The following is a 16057-nucleotide window of genomic DNA, read 5'->3' on the forward strand; positions in this document are numbered from 1 at the left end:
ATTTGCGTTCATGTAAAGAACTACTTGATGCGGTCGTCAGTCCCCTGACTGCAGGCCTGACTGGAGCTTCATCTGTTCTCATCATATTCTAATACTAAACAGCAGCACCATCTAACGTACAGCTCCCGTCACTGTTACCCAGTTCAGCCCACAACTTTAGGGCCATTTTTGGGCCGTGAGCGCCAAGGAGGAGGCTAATGCTAATGCTAATGCACACACAGGCTAAGTGATCATACTGCAGAGTTGTAGCTGAAGGAGCTGGGAGCTGAAAGGTCAGGGAGGTCGGTCAGACTGGACTGAAGGATATTAAACAACATAGAGTTTTAAAATTAAGTAGATCAGATTAGATTAGATTAGATTAGATTAGAATTCAGTCTAATTTTAGAAACTGGTACTAAAATAGAGATTTTACTGCTGATTGTTATTGAGGTTTAGCTAAATTGTGGAGCTGTGTTATTTATAGAAACACAAAGATCAGATCAGATCGGATCGGTTGAGACTCGAATCAGATGGGGGGTTAAAAAGCTTAGATCAGCACATCCTCACTTGTACGTGTTTAATTACATTACCTCTATCTCTCAATACTGCTCACATTCACACGAATGGTTGGATCTAAATCATTTGCAGTGACAAATTCAGATCTGCCAGGTGTGTGCAGATAAAGAGGTGAAAGCCAAGCACTGTGCACCCGCCAGCTGCCAGTGCTGTACCCCGAACATCTACAATAAAGCCTTTCTGTCATAACTCACTCCAGAGTGCTGAGAGCGTTGCAGAGGACGGCATGACGAAACCCCCGTCCAAGACTGTCATTTGGCTGTCTCACACAAATCAGCAGAGCTGGGGCTTTTCTGTTGAGTAATGCTTGATCATTCCAGCTCTGCTGGAACGCACATACTCCGTTCTGTGTGACAGGCCGACCTATTATAGTTGGCACCCATACACACACACATATACACACACACACACACACACACACACACACTAAACACATGAACAACGCTCTATTGTGCAGACACAAAGGCCCTCAGCGCTGCATGGAAGTGATGAAGCTCGTCTCGACTTTGATATATATATAAATATATATATATATGCACACACACACACACACGAACACACATACACACACCTATAGCTATGCAGCTTAATGAAACCCAGTGTTTTAACAGGTTTCCCATTGTGTCACTGCTCCAGATCATAATCACAGAAGAGGAACAAAGAGGCATCCCGAGCCAGAAAATAATATAAATATGGAGCAAATTTATGGAGCATATTTGAAGACAGTGTTAATATTAAAATGGCCCAAATGTCCTGCTCTGAGGTTTTACACCCCTCAGCACATCATTTCAACCCATTGCTCTCAATAGTAATAGAGGTTTAACTGTGGAAGCTCCAGATCCCATTACATTTACATTTACGGCATTTAGCAGATCTGATGTTAGACTCTACTAAATACAGAAGTCAATATGGAGACCATAATACTCTTCTCTTCGCCTGAGCACTCTCAGAAGAGGAGGGTCTTCAGTCTGGGTTTGAGGACAGCGAGTGTTGGACTCTGCTGTTCGGACACCCAGGGGAAGTTCGTTCCACCACTTCGGTGCAGGACAGTAAAAAGTCTGGACGCTCGTCTTCCGTAGATCTTAAAGGATGGCGGGTCGAGCCGAGCCGTACTTGAAGCTGGAAGGGCTCTTGGTGCAGATCAGCTTTTGACCATCGCCATCAAGTACGGAGGGGCTGGCTGGTCCAGTCTTGGCTTTGTAGGCCAGAGTCAGGGGTCTGAATATGATGACCTGGGTTCCTCCTATTTCATTTCCCTTTGTTTTCATTCCGGCTCATATGTTCATAAACAGACACCATTCTGACTCCCTATTGGTTTGTAAGCGATCCATCACACCTGCACACGTCCCGTCACTCTCCAGCGAGCTCACAGCAGACGTCTGTAGTCTAGTATGAAGACTGTGTCCGTGGCAGAGACTCAAGAGAGCTGCAGTGAAACGTCCCGACTAAGCCCCACATTTACATTCCAATAAAGCTTATTGATCACACGCCTCTGAAGTCTGACTTTCTGCAGCTTTACTAAACTTCAAGACAACGACTCCTCATATTTTCCTCCATGAAGCTCATGTTGATGCTCAGTAGAGCACAGAGACGCTCCTTTAATAGAGCTGATATTACTGAAATGCTTCATTTTCAATGGGCAGATCTGCAGCTGAAACAGGAGCCTAGTGCAGCCCAACATTTTTAACATCAACATTTTAATAGATCATTCTCCTCATTATGACTTTTAGAGAAATGGGTTTTGGGGGGGTAGTGCACTATAGACCCCTGTGGCGCGGCCTAAGCTTTCGGCCTTTGTTTTCCTTCCATTACTTTTACTTTTCTACTTGAAGTGGTTCTGAAACCAGTACTTTTACACTTTTACTGGAGTAAAAAGCTTCAGTTGATACTTCAGCTTCTATAGAAGTCTTTTAAAACCTAGTATCTCCACTCACTTCTACCTGAGGAATGCATGCCAATACTTTTGACAGCTTTGGGTGTTGGAGAGGATGTCTAATCATGTGCCTGAACCTAATTTTATGCACTTATTAAAGTTTAAGATTAAGACTGGTCATTTAAATATACGTACGTTCAACAAAACACCTAAAATATTAAAATATACAAATTATGATATATATATTTTTGTGTTTACTAATAAGTACAAATTTGATCAAGGGTCAGTACAGTAAATACATATATGTGTAGATATGCATATGTTCATATGTGGTCAGCTTTAACAGACGCTGACTCTGACTCTGCTGTTAATACTGTTATTTAGACGAGTATTGAAGTTATTCCTCACTCTTTAAGGGGAATGCACACTCGGGCAGGTCTCAGTGGAAAGCAGTGTCGCCAAGCTCTTCAGAGGGAAGTCAGGACATGCCTGCGATGTCATCCTCCTGAATTTACAGCCCACCACCAGCGCTCTCACCTCACTCTGCAAGTGCAGTCTGCATGTATAGAGCTGTAATCAGGGGGATTTCTGTGCCCTCCCCCCCCCTCCCCTTTAATGCAATTTTTATTACATATTATATCTCTTCTTTAATAAATACTCTGTTATTGTTCATGATCTGGGCCTTTATAGCAACAAAGCATACAACAACAAGCATAGGAAATGGACAGAACCATTTTCTGTGCTTTTTGTTGCTATAAACAGTGTATTTATTAAATAAGATATATAGTATGTAATACAAATTGCATGCAGTTTACCTACCAGCTCATTTAGTCCACATCAGATAATAATCATGTCCAGCTATTCAGCCTACAGCAGTTTAGCCCTGCCCATCCACATAGATGTAGCCAGGACTGCTGACCTAACCCTTATTTAGACTGCATTGGTTTTAAATGGGGGGGGGGGATGTAATCATTACCAGATTCTCTCAGTGATTTTAGTCACTAGACTAGGGACACAGACGGAATCCAAGCAAGTTGTTAATTAACAAAAACCAAGGTAACATAAAGGGGCGAACGAGCAACGACTACTGGGTACAAATGTAAACACAACACAAACCTGACAAACGTGAGGGCGAAACCAAACGAACCTGGGACTGGGAGGAACTGGGAGCTGAGCTGGGGAAAACGGTGAGCACCAAGCTGACGAGAACGAAATCCTACAGGCAGGGCCTGGGTTAACAGGGGTTAACTGAAGTTGCGCTTGACCGGTGCTATAAAGACAAAAGGGGGAGAGCTGGGGAACCAGACACCAAGCAAAATGGCAAGGCCGACCAAACCTGCTCTGAGCGCCTGTCGCCTTGCTGGACGTGGGTAGCCAGTGAATCCTGACGGCAAGCGAGCGAGCCTCGCTGATAGCGTGGATTGCAGAGTGCCCTGCTCCTGAACACGGATACTGAGCCCAAGCTGACCTTAACACACCTTAGTAGTCGTACGGGGAACCTCTCGAGTGACCTCATACAAGTGAACAGAACCGAACACACATGAACACGAACATGACGAAGGTAAGGACTAAGGTAGAAGTCCTTATTTGGGCCTGTGGGCAGTGGCTCCGGCGATACCGAGGGGCTGACACACGTCAGTCATTGTAATGGCCTGTGTGCTCCTGCCTCAGTAAAGATCCTGGTGCCTTTTACCGTCTGTAGAACGAGCCTCGGCTTATTTGAATCCTGATCATATCTGCATGTGGGGAAATATTCCATCATATTATATGGAAAAGAATTTTTTTTGCATTTCTTTTTTTTTGCAAGTCAAGAGGCGCTCAAGGAGGCATTTAGCTTCATTCAAGTCTGTGGCAAACCTCAGTCAAAGCCAGAAGATGAGCCAAAGGACTCCTCAGAGCAGCTTTAGGCAAGTCATTGTTGCATACGGCTTATAAACGAGTAGCTGCTAATTTTCATTATTACTGTAGGTGGGTTAGAAGACTGGTTATGGAGGTGGGGGCAGCGCATAAATCGAGTAGCCACTCCCTTCCTGGACATTTATGCTGGGATTTCTGATCCCGTATGTATCGGTCATTACTTTTACAGGCGTCCTGTAGTAAAATTGCATTACTCCACCTCCCCAAATTGAGCATTATAAGCACAGTCACAAAGGGTCTGAGGGTCATTTAAAAATTGTAAAGGCCCACATATGTGGACTTCAGGACTAAGAAAAAAGGAGAATGTAGGATTTGGGCCTTTAAATCTGTAAATCAGCAGAGTTGCCAGTTTATTTCTTCATTAATCTGAATGGTCTACATCAGTCCTTTGTTCTCAAAGCCAGTTTTAGGCCTTTTTAAAAGCCACTGAATGAGGAAACCTAAATTTACCAGCTGTTCGTCTTTTCTACTGTCTACTATTATAACAGCTTTAATTCCAAAACCTGGTCCCACTTACATAAACTGCCCTCCGTCCTCCAGTCACTCTAACCTGTAACATAACCTTATGCTTCCACAAGTCTTGCAGTTCCACCAAATCCCCAAATCAGTCCTGACGACCCCACACTGCCCCCCCCCCTCCTTTGTGCTTTACTCCACAGCATACTTGATTAAACTCATTATGAAGTTGACAAGCTTTTACACGTCCCACTGCAAACACAACAGAGCACGGCCGAGCCATGTGCGATACCTGGCAGGGCCGGGAGGAGAAGACAGCGCATATAAAGCGGCGTACTGCCTTTCTAGAGAGTGTCCAAATGTTTGTGGACACAAAATGAATGATTGCTGATTGCTGATGCAGATGTGCAAATGCACACACACACACACACACACACACACATACATGCAGCTTGTGTAGACCCTGTAGAGAAGCACTAGCCAATAGAATAGGACTTCACCATGCATAATGCTAAGTGTTGGACTAGAGGGCTATAAACAGGGGCGCAGCTTGTATAAACAGGATTATTCTAAAGAGGTCTGGGACTGACCCAGAATCCCTGGAGGTGCCCCCTGGGTATAAAGCCCCCCAGCATTGAGGAGCTGTGGATCAGTGGAAGAGCTGTGCTCTCTGGAATGATGGATGGTGGAGGAGCTCCATCCAGGACTTTTGGATGGGATGAGTTGAGGAGTTGGAGATGATGAGGTGGGGATGGTGATCACCATCCAACATCCTGACCTCATTAACGCTCTTGTGGCTAAATGCAATCAAATTCTCACAGCAGTGTTGGAACAACAGTGTTGTTCCAAAATCTAGTAGAAAGCTCTACCTCCTCCCTGGACAGTAGAGACAGTTACTCCAACAAAAGCGGGATCAGCTCTTTTTTAAAAGCCTTGATTTCAGGCAAAAAACAATAAATAAGCAGGTGTCCCAATACTTTTGTCCATATTGGGTATCTCCATAATGGCAGCTTTACAGAAGACGGGAAAGTATCTTTTTAACTTTTAATGGAAGTTAAAGTAAAAATATATATATATTTCAAGTCATTTTGGAGCATTTCTATTGGTCCATTTGATTTCAGTTAAAAGTTAAAAATGATACAATATGAGGAACATCTACCAGATTTGCTTTATGTATGTGTCTATGCTAAAAACTCAACCCTGTAACTAATTAATTTATTTATTTAAGCCAATAAATAAATCTTCAAAAGGTAAAGGTGCACGTATTTGTCACTGTACAGTGAAATGTGTCCTCTGCATTTAACCCATCTGGTAGTGAACACACACTCACACACACACGTGTTAGGGGCAGTGAGTACACACACACCCAGAGCGGTGGGCAGCCAACTCCAGCGCCCGGGGAGCAGAGAGGGTAAAGGGCCTTGCTCAAGGGCCCAACAGTGGCAGCTTGCCGAGCCCAGGAATCGAACCCACACCCGTTATCAATAGCGCGGCGTTCTAACCGCTGAGCCACCACTGCCCCAAACAGAGCTGTGTAAAACAGGCCAATTCCAAAACCCCAGAACTGTTACATCACAGTCTTGATAAATTAGCATCACGTTTTTCAGAGGTGGTAGCTAATGGTAAATCAATTAGCCACTCCCAACAAACTTTACGCTCATCTCCTTCCTCTTCTTCGGACCACCACTCTAATGGGGGTGGGGGGGTGGACAGGCTTTGCACACAAACCACGGAAAGCCGACTCGGACTCCTGGCCAGGCCCGCCCTCCTTTTCCACCTCAGGGTGTGGTCGGCACTCGCAAATGATCGTTGTACTGTGCTAAGCTATGCTAGGCTAGGCTATGTTAGGTTAGGATAGGCGTCACCGTGCAGTAAACCAGTCAATAAAAGCAGAGCTCTTCTTTTTTTGTTGTTCCCCGTAGTTTTACAAGCCCACCTTAAAAGGAAAGACATTGTACAGGGCTGTCAATAACAGGGTTGTAAATAACAGGGTTGTAAATAACAGGGTTGTAAATAACAGGGTTGTAAATATGCATTATTAATTTTATAAACTGCATAAATGCATACAATCACACCCTTTAAGGCAAGTTCTCAACTCAGCGTTTGATCCCTCAGACGCCAATCAACCAGTTCGCCCCGCCCTGTGCCCTGCACTAGCAAATGATCTTTGCACTATGCTAAGCTATGCTAGGCTAGGCTATGTTAGGTTAGGATAGGTGTCACCGTGCCGTAAACCAGTCAATAACAGCAGAGCTCTGCTTTTTTTGTTCCCCGTAGTTTCACGAGCCCACCTTAAAAGGAAACCATTGTATTTTATTCTGGGGTAAAATAACAGGGTGGTAAAATAACAGGGTGGTAAAACAACAGGGTGGTAAATGAAGTCTTTTTTTGCCCCTGAATGAAACCCAATCTCAGCATTTTCACCCCAAAGGTCACACACTTACTGTTAATGTATGCACAGTTGGGGTAATAAAATAACAGGGTTGTAAATAACAGGGTTGTAAATAACAGGGTTGTAAATATGCATTATTAATTTTATAAACTGCATAAATGCATATAATCACACCCTTTAAGGCAAGTCCAAGTCCTCAACTCAGCGTTTGATCCCTCAGACGCCAATCAACCAGTTCGCCCCGCCCCGTGCCCCGCCCACTCCCCCTCCCCGCGCTCCTGCAGGTTGGTGCCTCCTCCCTCCGCCGGGCCCGCGCGGCATTAGGGCTGCAGCAGCTGTCCGCGTTTCTGCCCCTGAGCCATGCAACGCTGCCTCACACACACACTGCTGCTCAGCGCCTGGGTCCTACACACAGCGGCCAGCGGCAAGGTAAGACGAGCAAACCGGCGCGAGACTCCTCATGCACTTCACACACTTCTCTCTGCACACGACATGCACGTGCGCGGAGCGAGCACAGTGCAACTAAAGCACAGTTGTGCAAACCTCGGACTGTCCAGAGAGAAAGTGTTTAGCCCAACGCTTTTGCTTGCTCTCTCTCTCTCTCTCTCTCTCTCTCGCTCTCTCTCTCCCCCTTTTCTTGCACAGAGTTTGGCCTCTCTAGCCTCTGCAGATCAAAGCCCAGCTGGAGCCTTTTTGTCTCTGTGGAAGTTGTTAGAGAGCACAGGGTCTGAGACTAATGAGGCTAAAGCGAGCAGGGCTCAGCACTGAATCACTGCACGAGGAAGGAACCTTACCTAACTTCTAACAAAGAACGTTTGAAGAACGTTCAGCAACGTTTTCTAAAGGTTCCTTGCAACCATAACGTTGCAGAAAGAACGTCCCAGCAAGGTTCTGAAATACAACGTTAGACGAACACTGCATTAACGTTATGGAAACGTTATGGAAACATTCCCAAAACATGTGTTTCAGTTTTAGTTTTTGGGAATGTTCCTTCAGAGAACTTTTTATAAAAACGTTCAGCAACGTTTTGAAAAGGTTCCAGGAAGGTGAGCCTTCTGTGACGTAATAATGGTATTAGAATATTATTAGAATGTTTTAAAAATGTTTCCCAGTTAAACAAACATGAACATTATAGAAATGTTTCATATAACTACATTTCCAAAATAAAAATAAATAAAAAAAAACACAAAACCACTGATGCATATATTTAATCAATCCGTGTTTATTTTTAAGTTTTAAGAATGTTTCTTCAAACGTTTTGGGAATGTTGCTTCAATCAGAGACCATTATAAGAACGTTTAACAACATTTTATAAAGGTTCCAGGAGGGCGAGTCTGTAACGTCACAGCAATAACGTTCTAGGAACATTCTGAAAACGTGTGATCAAATAATAGTTCAGATCACAACATTATTAGAACGTTTCTTATACCATTATCTTAGTTAGACAAACATTCCCAAAACAAAAAATGTAAACAATGATAGAAACATGTAATATTTTTTGAAGACTTTAGGCATGTTAGCCTGTAATGTTACAGCATTAACATTTCAGGAACGTTCTGAAAAAACAACACCTGCCCAGTTAGAAAAACATTATTGTTATGAAAATGTTATGGAAACATTCTCAAAACATGTTTCAGTTTATAAAAACGTTCAGCAATGTTTTGAAAAGGTTCCAAGAAGGTGAGCCTTCTGTGACGTTATAATGTTATTAGAATATTATTAGAATGTTATTAAAATGTTCCAGTTAAACAAACGTGAACATTATAGAAACGTTTCCTATAACTACAGTTCCAAAACAAAATATATATATGTGTTGAGAATGTTTCTTCAAACGTTTTGGGAATGTTGCTTCAATTGGAGACCATTCAGAAGAACATTCAGTAACATTTTATAAAGGTTCCGGGAGGGCGAGTCTGTAACATCACAGCAATAACGTTCTAGGAACATTCTGAAAACGTGTGATCAAATAATAGTTCAGATCACAACATTATTAGAACGTTTCTCACACCGTGTTCTTAGTTGAAATAACATTCCCAAAATGTTTGAAAAAACATTCTCAACACTAAAAAAGAAACACTGTACGTCTCTATCAAATTAAACATTGATATATCAGAAAAATTTTATATTTTTAGAATACTTCGGGCATGTTAGCCTTTAATGTAACACTATTAACATTCCAGGAATGTTCTGAAAAAACAACACATGCCCAGTTAGAAAAACACTAACGTTATAGAAACGTTTGAAGTAACATTCCCAAAAACATTCCCAAATGAAACAATGTCGAGCTGTTATTTTTTGGATCATGTTTTCTGAATCTTATTCATTTTTATTTATTTATTTTATTTTAGAATCTGTCACGATTTCTAGATGTTCCTTGAACGTTTTGAACATTCTAGTAATATTTATTTGTTCAATCCAGATTTTTCTCATTTGGTAGACAAGTAATGGAAGTTCATCACTGAAAATGTATTATCAGTGAAAATTTTGGTGATAATCTGGTCGATGTTTAAAAACAAATGCTAAAATTCATTAGTTCGGAAAACGTTTTATGACATTCAATAAATGTTACGTATCAGTGAGATTTCAGTGTGATTAAGTATCAGTTTAATCAGTGTTTTTAATGTAACTTCAGACATTTCCATAAAGTTAGTGTTTGTCTAACTGGGAATGTTGTGAGAGAAACTCAGTATTTACTACACTTTTATAACGTTGTTGTGACTCAAACCATTATTACGTTACACGTTACAGTAACCTTCCTAGAATCTTCCAATGAGAATGCTGCTGAATGTTCCTGTAACATTTTCTCTAGCTGGGTTGATACAACTGATACATAACGTTTACTGAATGTGACATAAAACGTTTTCCATAACTGAAAAAAACGGACCATTTATTTAAACATAGAATTGAATATTTTACGTAATTTACACTGATAATAAAAAAAAAAGTTTATATGATCAACCAAAAGACAAAAAAGAAAAAAGCCCTTTATAAAATGTTGTCGGAAACATCTAGAAAACTTGACAGATTGAACGTTTGACGAACCAAAAGTTGTAAAGTTCTACTAACCAGTAATTTGCTAAGTGTGGTTGTATTAGTGTGTGTGTGTGTGTGTGTGTGTGTGTGTGTGTGTATATATATATATATATATATATATATATATATATATATATATATATTATATTATATTATATTATATTATATTAGGGCTGCTGTGTGTAGATGTATGTTAGAATTACTGGTTCCTATCCTGTCAGGCATCTTTTCCCAGCATCAGCAGACTAAGCTCTAGCGACGTTACAGTAGCCGTAAACTGCAAACAGCATCACATATGTAATAGCATGTAAACAGAACTATGTACTTTCAAGTTATTGAACCGAAATTGATCACTGTTGTCATCAGTGCTGTGTCTTCTGGACTCTTATAGGTCTGTAAATGTCCAGAGTTCTGATTGACTCATTAGAAAAGCAGTCCAGGCTGGTTCAGGGCTTATAACCGCTGTAGGCCGAATGATTGAATATACAGTATATGGATGCATATGCAAATGCAAAGAGATTTTTATGACATCACAGAAACAATGAATTTAGAACTGTGTGATGTCATAAAAAAACTAAATCAGTTACAGTCATCTACACTCCAACTAGAATTTGCTGTCTTTTGTGATGTCATAAAGATCAAAGCAGTTACATACATTCATCTACAGCCCGTTTGAATGTTGCTGTTTTTTGTGATGTCATAAAGATCAAAGCAGTTACATACATTCATCTTCAGCCCGTTTGAATGTTGCTGTTTTTTGTGATGTCATAAAGATCAAAGCAGTTACATACATTCATCTACAGCCCGTTTGAATGTTGCTGTTTTTTGTGATGTCATAAAGATCAAAGCAGTTACATACATTCATCTACAGCCCGTTTGAATGTTGCTGTTTTTGTGATGTCATAAAAATAAAAGCAGTTACATATACTAATCTACGGCCTGTTTAGAATGTTGCTGTTTTTGTGATGTCATGAAGGTAACAGCAGCTACATGTATTAATCTATGGCCTGTTTAGAATGTTGCTGTTTTTGTGATGTCATGAAGGTAACAGCAGCTACATGTATTAATCTATGGCCTGTTTAGAATGTTGCTGTTTTTGTGATGTCATAAAGATCAAAGCAGTTACACACATTCAACTTTTAGTCCACTCCAACCTTTAAGGCTGAAGCTAACAGGAGTATTTAGTATTTCCTCCAATTTTGTTTGAGGTGTATTGATATAAGGCAGCCAATCAGAGCAGAGGTAATTTACATAATCAGATTTAAAGGCACAGCCTGTTTAATTCTGAGGGGTAAAAACTTTTAGATGTTAGAAATGATCACAGAAAAATGAATTATGACTGTGTTTGGTTCATAAACCCACACAGAACCTAAGATATGGGCCCTTTAAGAACCCTCCAGTTTATGGATGCCTCCTTCTTGTCCCTGTTCTAAACTTTGTTGGGGGGGCTGGGGTGGAGGGGTGGTCTTTGAGGCCCTGAGGTTAAGAGGCTGGTGGTGCATTAGAAAGTATCTGCGGAGAAGGCTTTTGTCTACTTCACATCTAAACATCCAAAGGAGATTCGGACACAAAACATATGGGCATGCAAACTCTTGTTTGGACAAGCTTAAGGTCCCTGCTTAAGGTGGGGGTTGGGGGTGGGGGTGAGTGGCTCTCTCAGAGTTATTCGAGCTTCATGGAGCGGGTCTGCAGAGCATTATGCACTTTATAACCCATCATGTACACCTTTGACTGTCAGTTTTTTCCCTGCTGAACTGCTGTGGAAGCTCCACAGAGCGTAAATGGCAAACAACCGTAACCCTGAAAACACCAACCAAAGGTTACTTTATGTTTAAAGTCCTGCTCAGGAGTTGACCTATGGACGCCCCAGGACTAGCCCGGAGTTCGCTGACAGAGTATAGCACACATACAGGCTGTAGATTTGTATTGAGGGTGTTATATTGAGCTGGAATGAAGAACTGGACAAATCACTGTCGCACAAAAACCTTGTACACTACATTGACAAAAGTATGTGGACATATTATCCTACTTTTGTTGAGTAACTGTCTCTACTGTTCAGGGAAGAAGGCGGCTTTCTGCTAGATTATGGAGAAGCATTGCAGTAAGGATTTGCGTTTAGGGAGATGTTGGATGATGATGATGATGATCACCACCCCAGCTCATCTCCAACCACCCAACTCACCCAAATGTATTGGTGGTGGATGGAGCTCCAGAGAACACAGTTCTTCCACTGCTCCACAGCTCCTCAATGCTGGGGGGCTTTATACCCCTCTATAGCCCACACCTGGCGTTGGGCAGCATGGTGCCAATAGGTTCATGCTAATCTGCTTCAGAGAGTCCTATTCTATTGGCAGTACTTCTCTACTGGGAGTAACATTTGGACATATAGTATATGTTGTAGTGTAACTGAACTGAGCCCAGTTTCCCAAAAGCATCGTAGTGTTTAGATCATCTTAACTAATAGAGAGAGTGTTCAGCGTGAAGCTCGCTCGACCCTTTAAGAGTCATCTTTGTGCTGAGATGCCTTCAGGAAACCCAGTCCTGTTGGTTCTCTGTTGGGACGTGTCTCCAAAACAGAAAGAGCAGGTGTCAGCAGTGGTTTAAGGAGAGACCAATCACAAATTAGCAACAGGGTGTTGGCCGCCCAAGGCTCATCGATGCACAAGGGATAGAAGGGCTAATATGGCAGACCAGTCAAAATGCCCATGCCAACCCCTGTCCACCACTAAAAGTGCCTTCAGTGGACCTTTGGAGCAATGGAAGAAGGTGGCCTGGTCCGATTTGTCCTGTTGTCTTGTATATCTTGTATATCTTCTGCCAGGTGTGTGTGTGCACCATTTACCTGTGAGATGTTACAGGTTCTGAGCTAGAACAAGAACGTTGTGGAACCTGCTGGGACAGCTTGATGCCAGATACCACAGGACACCCTCAGAGGTCTTGTAGAGGGAACTGATTTGGTGTCATGCAGAGGACCAACAGTACATTTGACAGGTGGTCTTAATCCCCCCCTATTACAGCTTTATTAGAAGGTATTCTTTCTAATAATACCCCCCCCCCCCTTAGTGTCGAGTCAGAGGACCCTAACCCACCTGAGCTATAGTTAGGCGGTTCAGTGCGAATGTGAGCTGGGGTGGAAACTGGACAATGTCTGGGTCAGACATCTCTAAAACATCAGGCAGGTCTTGTGGGGGGTCAGTACCTACCAACAGTGCTCCAAGGGCAGTCTAGGCTAATTGATCATTTGACCCATTAAGGTTCGACCTCAAACCTTACAGGACTTTACAGGATCTGTCGCTAACGTCTTGGTGCCCCTGGAGTTCAGTTAAATCCATCGTTTAAGAAACTGAGGGAATACACACATGCAAATCTGTGTGTGTGACCGTGCAAGAAGGGGACTAGTGAGCGAGGTCATCAAGAGGCAGCTACTGGCACCAGCTGCCTGCTGGACCTCTGTTGGTTGGAAGGGGGTGAATATTTATGCACTCACTTATTTTACATAATGTTTTTTAAATAATTTAATTTAATATATAAATTGGAGCTGGGCAATATGACGATATTTGATCTTATTGTGATGAATTTTGTTATTGTGGTACACTGAATATGCTTTTTACAGAGTGTAATCAAATATACTGTACTCCATTCAATTAAATACGACTGAAGTAAAATTCACAGTACTCAGTATGGGAGAGGATTTGGTGTCAGTTTAAAAAAAAACAATTACGCTGATGGAGCATTTTTTATACATGAAAAAATATTGTGATAAATATTGTATATCGGGGAAAAATGTCTTTAAATATCGTGATATACATTTTTTTGCATATCGGCCAGCTCTATTAATTAAATTCTAACTGCATCATCAATTCCATATAATTTTTTTTTATTATATTTAATTATTATATCTGAATAATTCATATATTTAATATATTCTCATATTACCCTTCTTGTATTCTAGATTTGTAAAAAATATTATTATATTTATTCAATAATTGCTCTTTGGGTGTAATTGGAGCCTTGAGATCTCAATTTCGTTCCACCCCATGTATCACAATGACAATAAAGTCTCCTCAAATAAATTATAAATTTCAATTACAAATATATATATATATATATATATATATATATATATATATATATATATATATTTATCATGATTACAATAAAAAAACAACAATAAATGAGAAATGTTATTATATATATTATATATAATATTTTAAAATACTTTTAATAAGAGAATGTGTGTATACCCACCTTGGTCATATCAATGTCTATTACTGTAAAAAGTTAAGGTAGGAAAAGGTGACCCGGTTTCTAAAAGGTATAAAATTAAAGATTTATTTAATATTTTTAATAAAAAATAACCGAAAAGGAAAAAAAACCCTGAAGCAAAAGTTTGGGCACCCTGCGTAGTCAGTACTTTAACGATTGCAGCTTTTATTACTTTTATTAGTCTTTTTATTTCAGTTAAGAGTCTTTCGGTTCTTGTCTGTGGGATTATTATTATTATTATTATTATTATTATTATTTTTGTCCATTCTTCCTGCAAAAGTCCTGGTGTCCTGGTGCTGTAGGGTTAGGCCGTCTTCCTGCTCTAGCTGAAGCCGCTTGGCTCTCTGCACTAATGGCTCTGCACTGTGGAGCGTGTTGAGGTGGAGGTGGAGGCTGAGGAGGGTGTGTGTGATGCTGCGCCTGGCTGTTGTTAAAGTGCACTGACGCACGCTGCAGGGCGGAGTGATTATCCTGCTGTCTAGACAACAGGAGTCAGTGTAATTTGCCTGCAGCCGCCGGGCCTTTCATCTGCCCGGGCCGTTTGGGGCCTCCAGCCGGTCCTGTCTCCGCTTTCCTTCCTTCGCTCTCTCGCTCTCTCTCTCTCTCTTTGCTCTCTCGCACTCTCTTGCTCTCTTCTCTCATGGCCTGCTCTTAGAAACCTGGAGAGAGCAGAGGGGGTCTCTCTCTCTCTCCCTCTCTCTCTTTCCCCCATTCTCCAATTACGTCGTCATGTGTGTGTGTGTCTCTCTCTCTCTCTCTCTCTCTCTCTCTTCTCTCATGGCTTGCTATTAGAAACCTGGAGAGAGCAGAGGGGGTCTCTCTCTCTCTCGTCCTCTCTCTCCCCCATTCTTCAATTATGTTGTCATGTCTCTCTCTCTCTCTCTCTCTCTCTCTCTCTCTCTCTCTCTGCCCCCATTTGTCTCTCATTCCTCATTCTTCTCTCTCTCTCAACTTTCCCAAAGCTCTTAAAGGGTTGCTCTCTTTACCTGAGGCAAACCCATCAAAACCCGCTTCCTCCAGCACAGCTGTTTGGTGTTGAGGTCTCCTCGGTGCTGTGCCTCTATATGGCTCCAGCGAGCGCTGGGAGGGAGGTGTTGTTTTGAAACCCACTGATTGAGTTTACATTTCTGCTGCCCTGCGACAGGTTAGCCGCACCGGTAGCATTCATCACCGCAGGCTGCAGCACAGCCGAGTACGGTACTCGCACGCCCGTCTTTCCTTCTGTGTCTGGGTTGTGTGCCCTGATCTGCACTTGTATTACTTGTAGTCCTTCGGGAAGTATCCAAGGGGCCCTCTGATGCACTCTGGTCCTGAAATCTCGAACCTGTTGTAAAATACACAATATGCACACTGCCTTACAGCTAGGCTTGGGCGGTATCCACTTTCATAGCCTTATACCATCTAAAACAATACCCTGGTAGACGGTACTACAGGTACTAGTTAGCAGGATAACAGTCTGTTCACCACCTTTAGCCCACTCGCCAAGCCAGTCTTTGCTTAGCTAGCTCGGCTACAGCTTCACAGAGTATCCGACGGCCCAGTGCAGCTGCTGTTGGCTAACTGCT

At 41.9% G+C, this 16057-nt stretch overlaps 1 protein-coding gene across 1 annotated transcript in view; it reads left to right on the forward strand.

The window, feature by feature from the left end:
* Nucleotides 1-7553: 7553 nt before the first annotated feature.
* Nucleotides 7554-16057, forward strand: part of LOC140565183 (ADAMTS-like protein 2) — a 33827-nt gene continuing 25323 nt past the window's right edge. Inside the window, exon 1 of the mRNA XM_072691004.1 lies at nt 7554-7622. Within this exon, the coding sequence (XP_072547105.1) occupies nt 7554-7622 (69 nt within the window). The remainder of the gene's footprint in view (nt 7623-16057) is intronic.

Source organism: Salminus brasiliensis, chromosome 11 (assembly GCF_030463535.1).
Source record: "Salminus brasiliensis chromosome 11, fSalBra1.hap2, whole genome shotgun sequence".
Classification (NCBI taxonomy): Eukaryota; Metazoa; Chordata; class Actinopteri; order Characiformes; family Bryconidae; genus Salminus; species Salminus brasiliensis.